Consider the following 22,392-nt stretch of genomic DNA (forward strand, 5'->3'; position numbering starts at 1 on the left):
CTGCTAATATTGGAAGACCATAGCTATGCAATCCTCCTGTGTGCAGGAGAAAGGACCTGTTGCATTGTGTAAGGTGTCTGATTTTCTTCTGTTATTAAAGCAAAGTATATATTGCAATAGAACCCCAAAACTATTTGGTTTAGGGCACTGGAATTTCTTTTCCTTGGGGAGTAGGGCTCTGTTCTGAAACTTGTCTTCACGCCAAAATAAATCAACATGTTTTTCAGTGCCCAGAAATGAAGAATTTGTACTCTGGCTCATCAGTAAGATGGTCCCCAACTATGCCTCAGAGGTGGCAACCCTACCTTAACAGGCCCCACCCCAGGTTTTACACTAATAGAGCCTTATGATCTGAAGGCCGGAGTTTGGGCCCCATTAATTTAATTTTAGTGTCAGTTACAGTTAGTTTGAACTGCACTTCTTAACTGGTTCAGTCTTAAAAGGATAATAGCTGATGGTAGTCAGTGACCTAGTGATGGAGGCAGATAGGTAGAGAAGCTGTGCTGGCCTATTGGTAATGAAGGGACCAATGCTTGAAAGGGAATTGTCAGGCAGGCTTCATTTGGCCTGGGGGTGCTGCATTTTAAAATCCCAGCTAGTAATGAGGATCACGATTCACATTAAGATGGCTTACCCAGCACACCACTTACAAAGTTCCATGAGTCAGGCAACATAAGGATTGTTTCCTTTTTACAGATGAGAGATCTGAGGCTTAGTGAGGCTAAGGGGCTTGCCGCAGGCTCGTTAACCAGACAACATCCAATGTGTTCCCCTCAATCAGCAGCCCATTAGTTTAGAAAAGTAGTTTCTGATTCCCTGTAGTATTAGGAACAGAAGCATTAGTTTATGAAAGAAAAATTTAGAAACATGTTCTGTTGTTGGTCAAAGTGAAACTGATGATGCTGGGGTTTAGGAGAGACCCAGAAGAGTCCTGAGCCAGTTGAGTGGAGACCACTGAGCTCAGCCTTCTCCTGCCCTGACACCGACTGCTGTTACTCTTCTTCCAGCAGGCTCATGGTGCAAACATGGCCATAGCTCAGGAAAGCCCCCTTGACAGACTATGGATCAGGAGAAATGGCCTGCACCTAGCTGCCTCCATGACTTCGGTGGTGTGCTATAGGAGGAGGTCCCCAGGCTCCAAGCAGGCATGGCAGTGGGGATCTCTCCCAGAATCCTCTGATTTTTGTCATTGAATCCACAGGTCATTTTCCGCTTTGCTCTGGCACTTTTTAAATACAAAGAAGAAGCAATCCTGAAGTTACATGATCCAATGGCCATATTCAAGTGTCTGCGGCATTTCACTCGCACTGTTCTCGATGCTAGGTATGGGCTTCTAAAGATAACCTTGCTGGACCTCAGGAGTGAGTTAGGAATCTTGACTAATGGCTCTGTCATGAAGAAATCCGTGTGTGTGTGTGTGTGTGTGTGTGTGTGTGTGTGTGTGTGTGTGTGTGTGTGTGTGTGTCTGTGTGTTGGGGGTGGGGTGCGGCTAGGTTCAAGGCTGCCTCTGGCATCTACAGATACCTTAAGGGCAATTATTCCTGAACTGCTGGTCAGCGACAGAGAATGGGATGATGGTGCCAATCACTGGTGCTAAAAAGGACCTGAAGCTCATCTCATAGCTCCTCCAGGAGCTAGGGCTGACTCCCTAGTGGCAATGCCTCCCATCAGGCTTCTGCCCGTGCTCATTTTCATCAGATTTTGCCTGTGGCCAGAGAGTGGAGGCAGTGAGCATGTCACTGGGTGGCCTAAACCAGCCTCAGGATGGATCTGGGAGGATAAACGCTTCACGGTCTTCTGAATCACATTAGCCAAAAAGCACCAAGTGTTAGAACTGAGGAATTAGCAGCTGCTGGCTATGACAAGTGATCACCTTTCCCTTGAATTCAGTATTATTTCCTGCATTGGGGTTTGCTGAGCTCTAGTCCTCTGACAATAGGATTTCAGAAGCAGCATCATACAAATACTTGTTGATGAATTTAATTTTCTCATTTGTTTATAATGTCTATAACACTTTGGGAAGAACTTAGAGACTCTTTGAATGTCAAAGCACCCCAGAGATCATCTGTTTAGTCTACCCTCTCTTTTTAAGATTGGGAAAACTGAGACCTGGAGAAGGGAGAGGATTTGCCTGAAGATTCTTACCCTCTGTGACCTTACAGTCATGTCAGAGAAACAAGATCTAGACATGCGTGTGAAACAAATAGCAGTTAAGTTACTCCTACAATTCAGTAATACACAGTCAAGGGCACAGATGAATGGGACAGAGAATATGGGCCCTGGAGTTGTGGGATAAGAGACCCAGATCACTGGGTTGGGCGGGGGGCACAGATATGCATCTCTTCACCAGAACACTGAAGGAAGGGGTGGAGAAAGGTTGTGTAAGGCTTGTGTGGAGGTGCCCTGGATGGCGTGAAACGGAATGGAATTTCAATGTGTGTCAGTCACTCATGTTAGCGATTTAATCCTTGTACTTTAGTGCTACAAAAATCCACGACTTCCACCAACACAGATTTCAGCTTCCCTGTGATGTAACATCTAATCTTTGAGTGGATGTGGCTGAAGATATTAGTTAGCCATGGCTAGCCCGGTAGTGACAGTTCTCTCTTGGCACTTGGAGGCCAGACAGAATACACGGTTCTTTACTGGACCAGTACTTGAAGCCCTTTGAACTCAGTGGGACTGGGCCTAATTTATGCGTTGCTGGTAGAGTCCCCGTGAGTCAAGGGCTGCCTCTGTGCAGTGATGGGCAATGGAGGACTGGAGTGAAGATATAATTCTTCAAAAGTTAAGATGTAGCCTTTATTCATGTAGTTTGTGCCTAAATGGTGTGATTATTGGGGATCTTGAAGAAATAATCTCTGAAGTATGGAATCACAGGACTGAGAGGAACCATGAGAATTGTAGTCACTTCTCTATTTCTTGGAAGCTTTGACAGAGTTCGAGGCCCAAAAGCAGCTGGTTCTTCTCTATAAACTGAGTTGTTTTCAAGCTGTTTTGGCTCCCAGGACAAAGTTCATAGTTGGGCAGACTCCAGATATCACCAGTGTCCCTGCATATGCTGGGAAGCGTGCCAAATGCCTCTCATTTCTGATGGGGAACATTAGTCAAAGTGGCATTTGGCCCAATGCCTGCCAAACCGAGAATTGATTTGGCTTCTTCCTCAATTGGCTTTTTAAACACGGCTGCAGAGCTCCACCTTGTGAATTTCTATGGAGTTGCTTCTCCAGTATTTTTGAAATAAAAATATTGAGGTAATTTAGGATGGAATGGTAGCATTTTTGGAGCTCAAAGAGATTTTGAAGACCCTGATCTTACGGATTAGGAAACAGAGGCCCAGAGAAATTGTGACTTGTCCATGGTAAAAGAATGTGGAAAACATATGAGGGTGAACCATGGCTAGGGAGGTGTGAGCTTTAGTTCCACTTCTGATACCGACTAGCTTGGAGACCCTGGGTGAACGACTTCTGCCCTCTGGGCCTCTGTGGACTAAAATTCAGCACTTCTTAAACTGTGGGTCAGGACCCCATATGGGGCCACAAAAATTTGTCAATGATAAAAAAAAATAGCAAAAGGTTTCAGAATATGCAACAACCAAAAAATAATTAAAAATCAAACGCGTAATGAATCTGAGGTGTTTCTATCAGCAATTGTCCTGTTGCATTGGGTAACTTCACTGCAGCCTTGGTTCTGAACACAAAGCATGCGCATTTTGCACTGCCCTCAGGCCACACAGCCGATGAAAGCTGAGCAAAAAGGAGTCCCAGGTGGAAAAAGGTGAGGAAGCCCTGGACTAGATGCTCAAGGTTCTGTGATTCTTATCTCTCTGACTTCCTTTGATCTTATACTTTGTGGAAATCTAAAGCATTCAGCCACTCAACAAATCCTTACTAATCACCAGGTGTGCTGGGTGCTGGGTGCCACCTTCGTCCTCCAGGGTCATTTTTATATGTGTGAAGATGTAAAAAGAAATAACAAAATATGCAACAAACAAATACAAGGTCATTCTTTGGGAAGTGGTGCTTGAGCTGAGCTTTGAAGAAATGGAAGATTCTGAAAAAGCAACGGAGAAGGGACAGCCTGGGCAGGGATGCCGAGGCAGGCGAAGCAGAAGCCAAGTGGGCTGGGAACACAGCTGTGAAGAGAGAAATCTCAGCTAGAGCCAGGGTGTGAAGGACTCTCACTTCCTAACAGTGGGGTTTGTATTTTATCTTAGGGACAACTTGAGGTTGTGGTCAGAGAATATCCCTTTTTGGCTGCTTGCTGGGTGGAGGTTAGATTGGAGAGATTGTGGGCAAGGATCCTTGTATAGAAGTTGTTATAATAGTCCAGGTAGGTGACGAGAGTCAGGGAAAGCAAGTGACGGATGTGAGAAAGGTTGTAGACATGGAGCAGGCAGGACATGGCAGCTGATTAAACCTGGGTGAAGGCCTGTAAAGGACAGGGAGGGATCCAGTATGACTCAGCTTTCCAACCAATGACTGGAAAGATGCTGGCGTTATCCGTAGAAACAGGGAATCTTTTTAGTGGAGGGGAAAGATGATTAGTTCCATTTAGGATATATTGAGTTGGAAGTGCAGACAGAACCTCGAGGTTAATGTGCCTTGGCTAGAAATGAAGAAAGATTTGGGCTGTCTGTGTGGATTTGGGAGGCATCTATATATACATGACAGTTGAGTCCATGGGAGCTATTGAGATTACCAAGGGATAGGGAGTTAGAAAAGAGCAGGGTCCAGGAGAGAGCCATGCTGAGGGATGGACGGTCCCATGAGCCCCCATCATGATGATTGTTGTGTCTTATGCCAGCCTCGGAAGAAAAAGCTTCTTGCCCTCCAAAAGGTCATTTTTGGCTATGAGAACATGATGGATAAAAGTAGAGAGTGTCAGAAATCTACAGTGATTCCTCAGGACATTTGAGGTTTTATTTTTTTAAATTATTGAATTTTTAAAATTTTTAATTTTTTAAATTGTTGAATATATTCATAGTTGCCCTCAGTTTTTTATCCTTAAATGGTACTCTGTATTGAATAATCCTATAAACGTATGACTCAGATGTTCCGTACAACTGCCCTGGGATCACAGATAATAGAATTTAGAGTTAGAAAGAGTGCAACCCACAAAGAAAGGGATGCTCATAGAAGTGACTTGGCCAAGGTCACACAGAGAGAGCCTGCAGTCTCCCCTCCAGTGCGCTCTCCACCTCACCATTCACTAGGAATACTTCTGAAGGACCGAGTCAACATCAAGCGTTTACGGGTGCGAGATCCCCTTTAGGGTTAGGCCTCCCTCCAGCCCCAGTTTATCCTGTCTGTAATTTGTTTGTCCATAGCTGTTTGCGTATTGTTTCCCACACTGGACAGAGAGCTCTTTGAGGGTATGTCTTTGGCTGTTCTGCGTATCCCCTGTACGTAGTGTGGTGCCTGGCTCATAGTAGGTGCTTAATGAATGCTGCTTGACTGATTGAGGATTTACTGAAATGAAAACTTGACTGAAGACAGCTGAGCAATGCCATCCTTTGTCCCTGGTGTGTTTGTCTTCTAGGAAGCTGATCAGTATTGCTTTTAATGACCTGAACCCTTTTCCTCTGCGGCCAATCCGGAATCGGAGGAGCTACCACCTGGAGAAGGTGCGCCTTGAGCTCACGGAGCTGGAGGCCATCCGGGAGGACTTCATGAGGGAGCGAGACACCGACCCTGACAAGCGCGACCTCATCAGCGATGATGATGAGGACAGCTGAGCGGAGCCCTGCCCTCCCAGGGCATCCTGACCAAAGCGAGGTGAGCAGGCTGAGCTCAGGCCAGTCTGTTCTTTAAAACAGAGAATGTACACGTCAGCGTTTGGAAGTCTGCTGGACACATTTCCAAACATGACGGCCTTTTTTAATGCCTGAGTTAGAATCCCATTCACTTGTTTACAGCCGTTTTTCACACAGTCCTGTGTCAGTTGTGTGTGAAGTTAGGAAACTTTTGTCGGCAGGCTCGGCAGCATCTGCAGGCCCAGAACCATTGTTCCCTCCTCAGACCTGATCTTGCTTGACTCTTCAGGCCCTTGCAATGCCCTAGCTTGTAGAGAGTCGTTCTGTAGCCGGAGCAGTCTCCACATGGAGCGTCTCTGGGGGATGGACGCCCGACCTTCCTGACCAGGGTTGTCTGGCATCTGCTGCATGGGGGACAAGCAGCAGAAGGTGCTCTCGAAAGAGGGTGTCCCTCCCTTTCTAAAATGTTGTCAGTGAAATGCTTTTCTATACACTTGTGTAAAGCTGCAGTGAAAATGCCCTATGAAATCCTCTATTTGCATTTCTCCTTGCTCTTCCATGGGCATCTTCCCAAACAAGAATTCAAAAGCAACTTTAGGGCTTTGAAACTCTCCACATACATAGCCCCTCCATAATTCTCCTCAGTAGTATTTGCCAATCATGTTTATAGTAGGTACAGAGAGTAATAGGGCTGTCATCTTCAGTGGCATTCAGCTTGTTAAGATGCATTGATTGGTGGCAAATCTATATGCTGTGGAGCCAACAGCCATGGCAGTCTTGGAGCGATTTGGGGGGAGGGGACTTTATGGTAAATACCTGGGCAAGACTCTTTGATTAGTGTAAGATTTGACTTCCCAACAAGGGAACAAAACCATATCACACAAACAAACACAGCTTGGGCATTGACCAAGGATGGGTCAGGGGTAGCCACATTTCCTCAGTGGCTGGGAAGGCTAAGCGTCTCCCACCTTCAGTTTTTCTCAGAAGTTTCTGTCCCAAAAGAGCAAACTGATTTGGCTCCAGGTGCATTTCCTTGCATTCTCTAATTCAAGCGCCACTTCCTGAGGAGTTTTACCATCCAAGGTTTCTACCCCTGCCTTGGCTCTCCGTGTTGTCGGGGTGAATGGCCCCATTGGTCCATGGTTAGTCTTAGAGCATTTCCTTTGTGAGAAGCTGGAGAAAGATATCAAGTCTCTCCTAGAGAGCCACATTTTCCTTAATGTTAGCAATCGTCTTTGGTCACTTGTCAGCCTGTGGCTGGCTGTTTACAGGGGCTTCCTCTCAGCTGTTAGTGTGCCCTGGGATGCTACTTGATAATAAAGTGGCTGCCATCTGTTCTAATCAAATCAGAATGTGGGAGGGCCTTTGTTCTGGGAGATTTCCTTTAGTTTATAGTAATAAATATATGTCCATTTTGGGTTTAGACAGACTTTAGTTGGAGGAAGTTGTTTTGTGCTTAATACCATGGTTCCACTCTAACTCATAGATATTGTAAGGAACATTTTTAAAAACTGAGGTTTGAAATTACATTTTTTCCAACATCCCTATCTTGACTGAAGACTTCTGGAAATAATGACATATGTTCTGTGGACACTAACTTTCAAATTTTTGTTCAGTGATTTCTAGAAATTCTGTTTTATGATCAAGTTTATTTTTTTAAAAAAATTTTATATTTCCACCCATTTTTTTAGTTGTCCAACAAACTGAGGCTCAGTTTAATCTTTCTGATGTTAGAATTTGGAGTATTCTTTTGAGGAGGCCAGGCTCTACAGTGAGCTGCACCTTTAATACAGTAGTCTTATTTTCTATTCAGATAATAATTTCATGTGAAATTCCTTCTAAAACTCATCCCTGGCTGGGGTGGGGAAAGATGGCTGTAAGTGGAGTTAGCAGAGCACACACTTCTTCAGAACTTGGTGGACAATTGAGCCTTGCAGTTACGAGCCAATCTGGGACAACTTCCCCAGCTACTGCTGCACACTGAGCAGCTCTGCCGTCTGCCCTGTGAAGTGATGGTTCTTAACTTGGCAAACTCCAGGGTGGAGATTTCCTCATCTCTGGCAGATCTACTGGGGTTAACTTGTTGCTAGATTCTGTTTTTAGAAACAGATCTTGCAACTGCTGTTTGAAAGTGGTTCAAGAAAGTTTCTAGAGAGAACTGCCACATGTGGGCTGAATTTGTAAACTCAGCCCTTTCTTAATGGGGCGGATGGTGTTTGATCAGCTGATTCCCTAGTAGATACTGTGGTGATCTTTTGGAGCAGAGGGCCTGTTCCTTGGAAGGAATTCACGGGACCAATAGATCTCTGCAGGGCTGTCTGTATTGGAATTTCTTAGGAACATGGGAGGCAATTACATTTCTTACTCTGGCAATTCTGGGATCCATCCCCATCACCACTCCCTATTCCCCACTGCTCTGGAACCACAGCAGAAGAGAATGTGGAAGAACAAGTTCACTGATATCCCAGCAGAGAGCAGGGGTGGGGGCAGGGAAAGAAAGGCTTATCCCTTACTCCAACATTCACTTCTTCTACCAAAGAGCCGGCAGGAGGGAGCTTAAACTTCCTCAAAATTCATCTTAGAGTCTCTAGAGGTTCATGCTGTTCACCTTATAGTGGAATGGGATGCACTGTTGTCCTCCTGTGGTGAGAACCCATGGGGGAAATGGGCTGCCAGATGATGAGTTTCTAGAGACCAAGACTGGATAATTAGTGAAGGACCCCAGAGGTCATGCAGAGCAGCTTACTTCTGGGTCTCCCATTTCAGCTGGAAGAATGGCAGTCATCCTGGCCTGTTCTAAGCCAGCGCTTTGGAAATGCCAATGTTCAAGATGAAAATGATAAATTCTCGTGTTTTCATGCAATGAATAAGTACGTTTTGTATATTTTCACTACAGTTTATATTTTTATAGGCAATTTTATTGAGGTTTTCTAGATAATGTACATTTTATTTTACATGGTAAATGCATGATTCCCCTTATGTGTATTTATGTAAGCACAAACCACTGAGTTACTGTTCTCCTCTGTCCTCGGTCAGCATTCACTTTATGCATGAACTTTATAGGCCCAGCTGTCCCTCTGGTTACTCATGCTGGAATATTAGAGTAATGCCAGAGGGAGGAAGAGCCACACTGCCTGAGGTGGGCTGCTAGTAATTCGGGTTTCACCTATACTGTGTACGGGAATATCAAATATTATAGACAAGTATTCCTACTTTGTTTTCTTTGACGAATGGTTTATCATATTGCATAAACTGTCCCTCCCCACTTTGGAGCTGGGGCCGGAGAAAATTGCAGTATTTTTCATTATGTATACAGGGGTGGATCTGGCAGGTCGAGCTTGACCAGGCCCCTGGACAGCAGGGGAATGGTGAGAAAGCCTCAGGGGGCCATTTTGACATGGGCATGTGATGTTCCTGTGTTGCTGGAATTTGTGATGTAAGAATGCAGACTGGCCCTCCCCCAGCCCTGGAGCTGGCTAAAGATGTCTGAAGCGACCTGCCTTAAAGGAAGGCTCTCGTTTTCTTAAGTAGCCAACTGGCTTATGTGTTACTTGGAGCTTCAAGTGAAGTTTTAGAATTGTAATATTAAAGGAAAAAATAAAATGTTGATTTTGTGTAGCTTTCTGAGTTGTTTTTTCCCTATTTACACAATTAAAATAATCATTGTAAGTAAGCTAGAGTGTAGAGAAAGATTAGGAGTCAAGAAATCAAAGGGGTTTGTCTAAGGTCCCTTCCTGCTCTGATAATCCCTAACTTTATGTATAATAGAACACAGAGCAGCCAGATAAAGCATTTAAGTGCTTACCATGTGCCAAGCACTGTGCAGAGTGTTAGGAATACAGGTCCAAGCTAAAGGAAAGACAATCCCTGCCCTCATCTAGCTTACATTCTAATGAGGGAAAACACATGGAAAGGGGTCGAAGGTGGGGCAGGGATGGAGGTGTGTGTGTATGGAATAGTCCTGGGAGTTTATTCCAAATCATCCCTTATTAAGTCCCTAGAATATTCAAGGCACCTGCCTCTCCTCTTAACCTCCATTTCTTCCACTCAGGTCAATCAGGCTTGGTGGTATGGGCCCCTAAGACACGAATTCTAAATCTTTTTTATGTCTGGGCCAGTTTGGTGGTTGGTTTCTTCCCTCTGTAGTGTATGGACATTTTATTGGAATACATCAAAAACCCCCAATATCCCTTCCCACTCTGACCTATTCTCTATTTTAAGAGGGCTCTCGGGTCTGACATGGAGCCATGGGAGGCTTGAGGAGGGATGAAAATTACTGGGAGAGCTGCTGTAGAAAGTGGGATAGTGACTCGATGAGGGAGGCATAAAAGAATTGCCTCCCAGCAGTGAGGGCCCAGTTGATATTACATAGCATAAGCTCGTACTGGATCCAGCCAGCAAGATCTTGATTTTCTCTGGGGCTAGATCAGCAATGGGCTAAGCGGTCAAGAGAAGAGACAGTTTAGAGTTGAACTGGTTTACTAAGAGGTCAAGATGGGGAAGGAAGGAGAGTGTAGCCATACCTGAATTCACCTCTTTGTAACTTCTCATTGCTTCTGCTCTCCCCTCTGCTAAGGAGAATAAGTCTCATTCTTCATCATCCCATCCCTTAAAATACCTGCCATCAAATGTTATGTTCACTGTCTCCCTACCCCACCTCTTCTCTAGGTTAAGAAGCATCCCTTGTTCCTTCCAGTGATCCTCACAGGGTATGAACTTAAGACCCTCCACTATCGTGGTTGTCTCTCTACATTATAAAAAATGTGCCCCCAGAATTGAATTTAAAGTCAACAATGGCTTGTTAAAATGTCTCCCACAAAAGTCCTCCCTCAGTGCCTCATTGCAGCCTGGAGGTAGGGCCCTGAGGTCTTCAAGGCTGGGCCAGCAGAGCATAGGCGATGGCAGCTTCTGTGCCAGAAAGTCTTTAAGTATTATCCTAGTTACTCTTAAATATGGAGAGACCCATTGCCTCTCTGAGAGCTGACCATTCAGCGAGCAATTCTTTGCTCTCGAGGACCCACGAAACAGAAAAATGGCCCTCTGTCCTTCCCTGCCTTCTGTTTCTGCAGCGGGGGAAGGGTGGAAGAGGACAGATAACGATTACACAGGGTTTTGGTCGGTAAGTTGTTTCTTAGTCATATTACATATTACCCAGTATATTGACCTCCTAAAGATATTATAACTTGGTAATTTCAGTGTGAGATCTTGGTCCAGCAACTAATTAATCCACAAGCTACTGGAGGAACTGAACTTTCTCTCTACGTATATATACACATGTATATATATATATATATATGTATGTGTATGTGTATGTGTATATATGTGTGTGATATATATGTGTGTGTGTCTGTATATATATGTGTGTGTGTGTATGCCTGTGTATATGTATATATGTGTGTGTGTCTATATGTGTGTATATGTGTATGTATATTTGTGTGTATGCACATATAGATATTTGTGTGTGTTTACATATATATATATCATTGATACCTATTGTTTTTATATCATCTTTGTTTCCATGTATATCCCTTCACCATTACTTCTCTGACAGACATCAACTAAATCTGACCACATATTCAATGTTCCACACCCGTAATCCCCTCACTTCTGCAAAGAAGGCAGGGAGGGCGAGGTTCTTTTTATTTCTTTTTTAAGGGACAATATCATTATAATAACATTGCAATCAGAAATTAAACCGCGTGAAAATTGATTTTCTCATTGTAAATGAAGCCAGGAAATAAAAGAAGTGACATGTATTGGAGCATGACCTACAGGTTCTCTTTGGAGGCATAGATAAAGGAAGTAGTTTGTGTATCCAGTATGTAAAATGGGCTGGAGAAGGACATGGCAAATCACTCCAGCATCTTTGCCAAGAAAACCCCCAGATGCGGTCACGAAGAGTTGGACTCAACTGAAATGACTGTCCGGCAACAACAACTGTATATCCAAAGACAACAGAAAACAGCATTTCATAGGGAGTTTGGTCATCTGGTTTCATGGTGCTCATTGAACATAAGCAAAAAGCCCCGCCCCACAAAGATAGTTGTAGCTGTAGATCAATGTCTATTGCAGAAGATAAGATCTTCCAAGTTAAAATAAAAAATTTATCCAGCCCTCAGTTCTCCCCTGAACTCTAGTCCCTCATCATCACAGAGCCTTTGGCCTCGACCTCCCGCTTTCCCTCCTGGCAGGAATCGGTCTCTGTTGGAATAAGGTGAAGGGAGAAGACAGGAGAGATTTCTATTCTTGCCTCCCTGTGAACCACAGACACACACACACCACCCTTTGCTGCATGAAAAGAACAACATTTTTAAGACATGAACGTTGTATAAAGGATGGGAGTTAGTGGGAAACAAAGTTGAATGAGTCCTTTGATGATCCAAAGAGCTGTGATTCCATCATGGAGGTGGGGGTGGGGGGGCACCCTCTCAGAGTTCATGAGCTGTGTTCACAGAATGAGTCCCCCAGAGGCAAGGCTTAGGACTGTCACCCTCTACATTTAGCCCAGGTGGTGTTGGAATGATAAATATGGGTCATTACGGGGCCTATACTTGAAGCCTTTTTCAGACCGTGAGGACACAGTGTAGGAGCAACGATATTTAATAAAACTTATACCTGAGGGCCCCCAAGCGTGTGTGTGTTTCACCTTAACAGGCTTCACATACAATCCTCTTTTTGTTCTGTGTATAATGAAACGTTTGTTTGCTGACGATTGCGTTCCTAATAAAATACATTTAAAAATAAATGAAAAATAAACACTGCACTGGGAGAGAAATAAAAGAACACCCATTAAATGTTTGCCCAAGGTTATGGCCAATTTACCTCTATTAAGATTAATTAAGCTTAAGGAATCTTAAGAATAATTAAAGGTTAATTATTTTTGACGGGCCCTGGAAACAGCCATATCTATTAAGTCCACAAACATTTACTGAGCATCTACTATGTGCCAGGCACAGTGCAAAGGTGCTGGGGGTACGAAGACAAAAACATGGCGGCACCAGCCCTCAAGGAGCTTATAGTTTACTGGGACCATACATCCAGGAGTGTCCGGGAGCCAGCAGTTAAACTTTCAATGCTAGCTTTATACTTGATAAGTCAACAAAACAGCACAATTCAGGGCTTGATTCATTGTTCTGTTGATTGTCTAGAATTGAGAAAGGGATGGAGAGAATGTTGATAAAGAAGATTAAACTAGAAGTGTATTGAGAGTGTGTGTGTGTGTGTGCGTGTATATATATATATATATACACATATATACACACACTATATATATATATATATAGATAGATAGATATAGATATAGATATAGATATATATTCTTGGAGAGCTGGTTGTTAAACATTTACAAGCATACCAAGATAAGGAAATTTTCTCTCTCTCTCTGTATGTATAATAATTTTTAGGGTGTGGGGAACTAGTGACTTCAGGATAAGTTTCCTGAAGAAGGTGTTGATTAAGCTAGACCTTGAAGGAAGCTAAGGCAGAAGTGAAGAGAATACATTCCAGGCATGGGGAACGGCCTGTGCAAAGGCCTGGAGATGGGAGATGGAGTATTGTAACTGGAGCTCTAAAGCCCATTGGTATGGTACTCCCCTCCTCATTTGTCATACCTAGTCTGCATCCATGACATGGCTGCCCATTTGTGTGGGTTCCGATGGCACCTTGACTGAATCACTTCCTTCTCCACAAAATGTCAAGGTTAGCCTAGACGTCCTTTAAAGTTCCTTCCACCTCAGACATCCTAAGACTCCCTGATTGTTGGGAAGCTTACAGAGAAGGCTGTTGGGAAGAGAGAGCTGCCAACCATATGGGGAAAAGGGGCAGGATTGATGCCACCTTTCTGCTCCATAGTTTGTAAGAGGAGAAGAAAGCCTCCATGATCTCATCCCTCTGGGCAGATCCAGGGGAGTCCAATCAAGAAGTAGCATCTGCAAGGCCTGCTATTCAACTCCATTTGACCAGCATGAATTAAGCAGAACACTCTAGGAGAGGTTGGACATACAAAGGTGAAAAGTGAAGTCTGTGCCCTCAAAGAGCTTACAATCTAATGAGAAGAGAGGAGTACACAAATATTTGCAGTTCAAGGTAAATTGAGGTCCATGCAAAGAAGAGATCCCTATAAAATGGTATGAGAAATGTGAACGTGGGGAGAGGGGTGCAGCTTAAGCATCATGGAATAACGGAGGGAGGGCCGATCTTGGGGTCAGGAAGACCTGTGTTCAAATCTCGCCTCTGACACTTAAAGAATTTGTTTAATCATGAGCAAGCACTCTCTGAGGCTCCATTTCCCCATCTGTAAAATGACAATAATATCTGTAGGAACTGTTTTTAAAAATCACTGAATGGTTTCCAATTAGACAATGTACATCTAGCCCTCTGCACACCTTAAGTAGGATTGAGATGCCACTATTCTGTGATAGTTGGGCCTGTGACAAGAGGGTCCTGGAGGTAGAATGCTGGCTCTGCTGTGGGTTTCCTGGGTTAATAACCTTGGAATCATCCAGTCCACTTAGCGAGTCCTGGCCTTTCTGTCTCTGCAATATCTCTTGTATCTGGCTGCTCCTTTGATCACACCCAAGTCATCCACTATGTCTGAAAAGATCTCCCCACCTCCATCTTTGCCCCTTGGCCAACCTGGACCTTAGGAAGGCCATGGGCTGACTGTGGAGGGAAGATGGAAGAAGAGCAGAACAGGGCACCAGGGATTCCAGACCCTGAGTGCTGTCGGAATCGATGAGTAGTCAAGCCAAGTAGACTAAGGGAGTATCAATGAGAGCTCCCTGGAAGAGGAAGACGGCCTAGGGATGGCCTTCAAGGACAGGTAGGAATTAGTAGGTAAAGAGGAGGGGGAAGGCATTCCAAATGGAGATTGGAACATCCGGTTTGTTGGCCACATGTTTCTGGGGAAGGGGTGTGTGTGTAGGGGAAGGGGGGACACAGCTGCCACCCAGACAGAAGCGTTATGAAAGCCACAGAAATGTTTTCCTCATCGGAGCAAGCTCCCTGAGTCACAGCTGTTTGCTGGGGCTATGCTGTCTCCAAATGGAAAATCATATGAGAAGGATGAGTCTGCATTTCTGCCATTTGTCATAATGGCAAGGGGAAGGGAGAGAGTCCAGAAAATCATTAACCCTTTCCTGGAATTGTGGCCTTGCAGTCAGGCATTGGTGGATCAGGGCAAAAATTCTCAAAGGCTGAGCTTTGTTTTAAACCCAAACCAAAGGCAACCATCTACCCCTGTTATAGGGCCCCCCTGAAGATCAAATGAAATTGTATCTAAAGGACTTTGTAAACTGGAGAGTATTAGGTAAACACCAGAGGTAACCACCCTCCCCCACCAAAGTTTTGGGAGGAAAATGCTGTATAAACGTTAAACAGGCAGCTAGGTGGCTCAGTAAGACGGTTCAAATCCAGCCTCAGATGCTTACTAGCTGTATGATCCTGGGCAAGGCACTTAACTGCTGCTTGCCTCTGTTTCCTCGACTGTAAAATGGAGATGATCGTAGCACCTGCCTCCAAAAGTTGTTGTAAGGATCAAATGAGATCTCTGTAAGCCCTTGGCACATAGTAAGCTGTATCTATGTTATTAATTAATGTTATTAAAGCCTTCAGAAATGGAGGAGTCAAAAGCATTATCAAATCCAGTTGCAGTTGTAGTGAACGCTACATTGTAGATATGGGGAACTGAGGCTGAGAAGAGCAAATGACCCGTCCATGGTCACATAGTGAGTCAGCTGCCAAACCTGTCTGAGCTGGGAGCCACAAGAGACGTGGGATGGATGTGACTTTGTCCCAGGGTGTCCACCTGGGAGGTGGGTCTGGGCTTCCTCAGTTCCTTGATGAATGACTGATGGGCCCACACCTCTTACCTTGCCTGTGGATCCCCTGAGACACAAGGTACAGCCACCCCACCCCCAGCATCCCTCTTGCAGGCTGCCCCCCACCAACACACACATTGCACCTCCCCCGCTGCTCCTCCACCTCTGCCAGCCCAGTGGCTTTCCCTCGGCTCAGTGCTGGCTGGCTACACTTACGTCTGGACCTTCGCTGACCCTACCCTTTCTTCCTCCAATCTGTTCTTCTTGCTGCCAGAGGTGCCTCGTTTCTGTTTTTTTTTTTTTGTTTACTTTTTTTGGGGGGGCCATTTATTTATTTATTTATTTTTCAGGGATATTTTTAAATTTATTTAACATATTTAGTTTTCAACATTGATTTTCACAACAGTTTGGATTACAAATTTTCTCCCCATTTCTACCCTCCCCCCACTCCAAGATGGCATATATTCTGGTCGCCCTGTTCCCCAGTCAGCGCTCCCCTCCCATCCCCTTTTCCCTTCCTTTCTTGTAGGGCAAGATAAATTTTTACGCCCCATTGCCTGTGTATCTTATTTTCTTGTTGCATGCAAAAACATTTTTGTTTGTTTTTGAACATCTGTTTTTAAAACTTTGAGTTCCAAATTCTCTCCCCTCTTCGCTTCCCACCCACCCTCCCTAAGAAGTCAAGCAATTCAACATAGGCCACATGTGTATCATTATGTATAACCCTTCCACAATACTCATGTTGTGAAAGACTAACTATATTTTGCTTCTTCCCAACCCATCCCCCTTTATTGAATTTTCTCCCTTGACCCTGTCCCCTTTTGAAAGTGTTTGTTTTTGATTACCTCCACCCCCATCTGCCCTCCCCTCCATCATCCCCCCCATTTTTTTTTTATCTTCTTCCCTCTTCTTTCCTGTGGGGTAAGATTCCCAATTGGGTATGTATGGTATTCCCTCCTTAGGCCAAATCTGATGAGAGCAATGTTCACTCATTCCCCCCTCACCCGCCCTCTCCTCTCCTCCCACAGAACTGCTTCCTCTTGCCACCTTTATGCGAGATAATCCATCCCATTCTATCTCTCCTTATCTCCCTCTCTCAGTATGTTCCTCTCTCATCCCTTAATTTGATTTTATTTCTTTTAGATATCTTCCCTTCATCTTCAACTCACCCTGTGTCTGCTCTCTCCCTCTCTCTCTCTCTCTCTCTCTCTCTCTCTCTCTTTATATATATATATATATACATATATATATATGTACATACACACATAGATATATACATACATACACATTCACCCATATATATACATAAACATATATGTATGCATATTCCCTTCAGCTACCCTAATACTGAGGTCTCATGAATCATACTCATCATCTTTCCATGTAGGAATGTCAACAAAACATTTCACCTTTAGTAAGTCCTTGCAATTTCTTTTTCTTGTTCTTTTTCTTGATTACCTTTTCATGCTTCTCTTGATTCTTGGGTTTGAAAGTCAAATTTTCTAATCAGTTCTGGTCTTTTCACTGAGAAAGCTTGAAAGTCCTCTATTTTATTGAAAATCCATATTTTGCCTTGGAGCATGATACTCAGTTTTGCTGGGTAGGTGATTCTTGGTTTTAAGCCTAGCTCCATTGACCTCTGGAATATCGTATTCCAAGCCCTTCGATCTCTTAATGTAGAAGCTGCCAGATCTTGGGTTATTCTGATTGGGTTTCCACAATACTCAAATTGTTTCTTTCTGGCTGCTTGCAGTATTTTCTCCTTGATCTGGGAGCTCTGGAATTTGGGGACAATATTCCTAGGAGATTTCTTTTTGGGATCTTTTTGAGGAGGTGATCGGTGGATTCTTTCAATTTCTATTTTTCCCTGTGGCTCTAGAATATCAGGGCAATTCTCCTTGATAATTTCTTGAAAGATGATATCTAGGCTCTTTTTTTGATCATGGCTTTCAGGTAGTCCAATAATTTTTAAATTCTCTCTCCTGGATCTATTTTCCAGGTCAGTGGTTTTTCCAATGAGATATTTCACATTATCTTCCATTTTTTCATTCCTTTGGTTCTGTTTTATAATATCTTGATTTCTCATGAAATCACTAGCTTCCACTTGCTCCAATCTAATTTTTAAAGTAGTATTTTCTTCAGTGGTCTTTTGGACCTCCTTTTCCATTTGGCTAATTCTGCATTTCAAGGCATTCTTCTCCTCATTGGCTTTTTGGAGCTCTTTTGCCATTTGAGGTAGTCTGCTTTTTAAGGTGTTGTTTTCTTCAGTATATTTTTCAGTATTTTTTGGGGTCTCCTTTAGCAAGTCATTGACTTGTTTTTCATGGTTTTCTCGCATCCTTCTCATTTCTCTTCCCAATTTTTCCTCTACTTCTCTAACTTGCTTTTCCAAATCCTTTTTGAGCTCTTCCATGGCCTGAGACCAGTTCATGTTTTTCTTGGAGGCTTTCGTTGTAGGCTCTATGACTTTGTTGACTTCTTCTGGCTGTATGTTTTGGTCTTCTTTGTCAGCAAAGAAAGAATGCAAAGTCTGAGACTGAATCTCGGTGCGTTTTCGCTGCCTGGCCATATTCTCAGCCAACTAACTTGACCTTTGAGTTTTTCAGTGGGGTATGACTGCTTGTAGACTACAGAGTTCTATGTTCCACGTTTGGGGGGGAGGTGCCAGCTCTGCCACACCAGCACTGCTCCTTCCCCAACCCCCAACCCGGACTGGGCTTAGATATTCAGCAGGCTGAACACTCCTGCTCTGATCTGCCACTTAATTCCTCCCACCAGGTGGGCCTGGAGCTGGAAGTAACAACAGCTGTAGCTGCCCCACCTCCGCTGCCCCCGGGGCTGGAAGCCGAACTGGGAACTCCTTCCACTCCCACAGCTTTTCCCACCAACCTTCTCTGCAGTCTTTGGTGTTTGTGGGTTAAGGAGTCTGGTAACTGCTGCAGCTCACTGATTCAGGGCGCTAGGGCCCCCTCCACCCGGCTTCTGGTCTGGATGGTCCACACCATTCAGGCTGGGCTCTGCTCCACTCCGTTACCAGCTCCCAGCTCCCAGCTCCCAGCTCCCAGGTCCGTGTGGGATAGACCCCACCCAGAGACCATCCAGGCTGTCCTGGGCTGGGGCCCTGCTTCCCTCTGCTGTTTTGTGGGTTCTGCCATTCTAGAATTGGTTCAGAGCCATTTCTTATAGGTTTTTGGAGGGACTCGGCACAGACCTCACACTAGTTCCTGCTTACCAGCCGCCATCTTCAGGTGCCTCGTTTTGTGCAGAGAGGAGACTGTGCCAAGAGGTAGCAATCCCCACTCATGCCAAGCTTCCCTCTGAAACCTCAGGCAGCATTTTGTCATGTTCCCCTCTAATGCCTCTGTCACCCATTTTTGTGTGTTACACCAGTCTTGGTTTGTGTCTTCTTCCTTTAAGAGCCCCCCACCCCGCCAGCGTACACACATGTATGCACACATACACACAAACACACACATGTGCACACACATATACGCACCCTGTTTTCCACTGCTGATTGTCCCTGCCTGAGCCCCATGAAGGCGGAGAATGGGTCTTATCTAGTCCCTCTCCCTTCCCCTTCCCCTAAGCAGACAGCTTTGTGTACAGTAGGTGCCCAATACTAATTGACTGACTGAGGGATAGAATGAATTGATTTTTCCAGGGAACCTCCCACGTGCGCTGTGGGATAAACCAACAAAACTGAAGACGGAGGAGAACACAAACAGTTTTTAATCTTTGGACTTTGGACTTTGTCTTTGATGATGATTTAGTATCCTGCTTTCCACAAGCCAACGAAAAACAGGTCGTTTTATTGATTATTTAATCAGTGTGGGAATGTAACACATAGTTGTCCACCAGGTGGCACTAGACCCAAGCCATCAGCTAAGTACTTTCCAAGGCCGCTTGATGGCCCAGTGGATAGAGTGCTGGGCCTGTAGTCAGGAAGACCTGAGTTCAAATCCACCCTTAGACACTGCCCCTGTGACCTTGGGCAAGTCATTTAATCTTGGTTTGCCTCAGTTTCTCCACCTGCACAGTGGGGATAATAGCTGCATCCATCTCCTAAATGAGATAATATTTCTAAAGCACTCCATACGGTGCCAGCCACATGACTTGGTGCTACATAAGTGCTTGCTACCGTTATTAGCACGACTGTTTTAATTCATTTCAGGCTTCCTCTGTGTTCCTCATGGATGAGGGTTAGTGCAGGCTGCAGTACCTCCACTGCCCACTAGAGGATGCTCCATGAAGGAATTCTTAGACTCTTCCTCCTGGCACGTGCTGCGGAGGTCAGCCCGAGGAACAAGAGTGGTCTAGGACCGTGTTATAAAATATAGCTCAGAATTATTAAAGTAGGAGAATCTCTATGGTTCTAGACTCATTTCAACTCTGGGAAATCTGCTTTCTCTTGAGCCTCTATTGTGATCATTCGTGGGCAATTAGCTTTTCTAAGGCCATGTTCCCGTGGGATTGAATGAGACAACATAAAGCCCTTTGCAAATAGTAAATTACTGTATAATTGCTAACCATTTTTGCGAGTTTGTTTATTAAGCATAATGAGATAGAATTACAAAGAGACTAAGGCTTCCACAATCGAGCCCTTTGCCCAAATGTCTCCAGACCTCCTTGATGGAGGGGAAGAAGATCAGTAGGACAGAGGCTACCTCGGACGATTCACTCATCGAGGAATACATCTGCTGAAGATCCTGAGTGAAGGAACAGATGTCACTGTAATCACCGTAATGAACCACCATCTACAAGAAACTAGCCTCACTAAAGAATCCTACAAAAAGTACATCAGAGACTACATGAGATCAATCAAAGCCGGTCTCGGACGGAAGCCAGACAGTAAAACCTTTCATGATGGGAGCTGCCCAACAAATTAAACACATCCTTGTTAATTTTATTAAACAATCAGTTCTTTCTAGGCAAAAACACGACTCCAGATGGTGGCCCTGTTGAGCTTTCGGGTGGATGGTGAGACACCACTTGTGATTTTCCTTAAGAATGGTTTAGAAAAGGGGAAATGTTAACAAATTCAGCTGGTTACTTGGCATCACCCATCATCATAACAGGCTGCTGCTTTTTGTCATTTACACAACACCAGCACAAACTTGGACCGATTTCATCATAAGCTTTATTCATTCGTTTTTGACCTTGATTTATTTAGAATGGAGGCATTGCTTTCAAAAACATGTCATGCAGGTTGTCTAAAATAAAGCAGTTTAAACCCATTTACAAGAATTCCTTTTGATCTCGTGTTTTGTTAAAGCTCAAATTACAGTAACTTGTTAGAATGTACCTCAAGGATTACTGTCGAGATCATTGCCTGGTGTTAGGTTACTTTTCAGCCTAAGACTCTCTTCAGATAGACTATTCTACACAGCTGACTGCTTGTGAAACTGGAATCTGAATTCTGTTTGTGGGTTAAATCGGAGTCTGATAAGAAGAGAGATGCCCACAGACCTGCCAACAACATGCAGTGTCTTTGTCTGTATTTTCATTCCATCATCTACAGAGTGAAGTAGAATTAACTATTAACTCTGGGAGAGATTACTCAAACTGGAGAGAGAGAGAGAGAGAGAGAGAGAGAGACAGAGACAGAGACAGAGACAGAGACAGAGACAGAGAGACAGAGACAGACACGGAGAGAAAGAGAAAAGAAAAGGGAGGAGGGAAGGAGAGGGAGAGGGAAGAAGGGATTGGGAGAGAAAAAGAGAAAGAGACAGAGAGAGACAGAGAGGAAGAGAAAAAGAGGGGGACAGAGACAGAGATAGAGACATAGGGAGGAAGAGAGGGAGAGAGACAGGAGAGGAACAGGAAGAGAGAGATGAGAGATAAGGCAATAAGAGAGAGAGAAAAGAGAGGGAAGGAGGAGGGGAGTAGGTGGAGCAGGAGAGGGAGTGGGAGTAAGGAAGGGAGTGGAGAGAGAAAAAGACAGAGAGGAGAGAAACTGATAGAGACAGAGAGATGGAAAGTAGAGAAAGGGAGGGAGCGGGAGAGGGACTTAATGGGAACAATTACAACTTGGGTCGGGTGCCTGGAGCACTGTCCCAGGGCATGGACATCAGACTCAGAGCTCCCCTCCAGCCCTTGGAAAGCAGAAGAGCCCAGCTCTAGGGACTGTGTCTGAGACATGCTACTCCTCTGTTCCTGGGGCTGCTTTGGGAAGAGGGGCAACCTTGGTGCAGACTCGCTAATCCCTCCAAGCTCTGGTCTTATATCTGTTCTGGAGAAGGGAAAAACCAAGCCCCCAACTTTCTTCAAAGGAAGGAAAGGGCTTTCAGGGTAGCCAGGCTCAGCCGTGCCTCACTCTCCCCCGGCCCCGCTTGGCTCTCACTGCTCCAGTCTCTGTGTCCCGGGAACAGGGCCTAGGCCTGGGCTGAGCTGCCTTGAGGGATCCAAGTGTTTGCTCCTTCCTAAAGCTCCCGCACAGACTGGCTCTCTGAGGGAAAGCCTGAGGGGCCCCTGGCTTCTATTCTCAGCCCCCAGACTGCTAGCTCCAGGGCACAGGGCCTGGTCCTGTTCTTCCTCCGAATTATCTACAAAAATATTAAAAGCCCAACTTAACAGAACAGACATAGAACTCTTAAGCAGCCCCATGTCAGAAAGGGGAATGGAATTAGATGTGAAGGGGCTACCCAAAACAGGGAAGACACCTTGCTTCTAACCCAGTGACAGAGGAAAGCAACCCACGGCTTAATGAAAAGACAATGAAAACCTGAACCACACAAATGATCCTCAGACCTGGAGAAAGAAAAGCCTCCCTGCCTCCTTTCGCTTCCCTCACACTCTGAATGCTTCTTGGCTCTGTCTCAG

General features: G+C 44.7%; 1 protein-coding gene across 1 annotated transcript in view; it reads left to right on the forward strand.

Moving 5' to 3' along the window:
- The window catches only part of TBC1D2B (TBC1 domain family member 2B), a 78,171-nt gene extending 68,798 nt beyond the window's left edge, over positions 1–9,373 (forward strand). The window contains exons 12-13 of the mRNA XM_036735652.1: positions 1,202–1,323; positions 5,542–9,373. Coding sequence (XP_036591547.1) covers positions 1,202–1,323; positions 5,542–5,737 — 318 coding nt within the window. The 3' untranslated portion in view covers positions 5,738–9,373. The remainder of the gene's footprint in view (positions 1–1,201; positions 1,324–5,541) is intronic.
- The last annotated feature ends 13,019 nt before the right edge of the window (positions 9,374–22,392 follow it).

The sequence above is a fragment of the Trichosurus vulpecula genome, chromosome 8 (assembly GCF_011100635.1).
Source record: "Trichosurus vulpecula isolate mTriVul1 chromosome 8, mTriVul1.pri, whole genome shotgun sequence".
NCBI classification, from domain to species: domain Eukaryota; kingdom Metazoa; phylum Chordata; class Mammalia; order Diprotodontia; family Phalangeridae; genus Trichosurus; species Trichosurus vulpecula.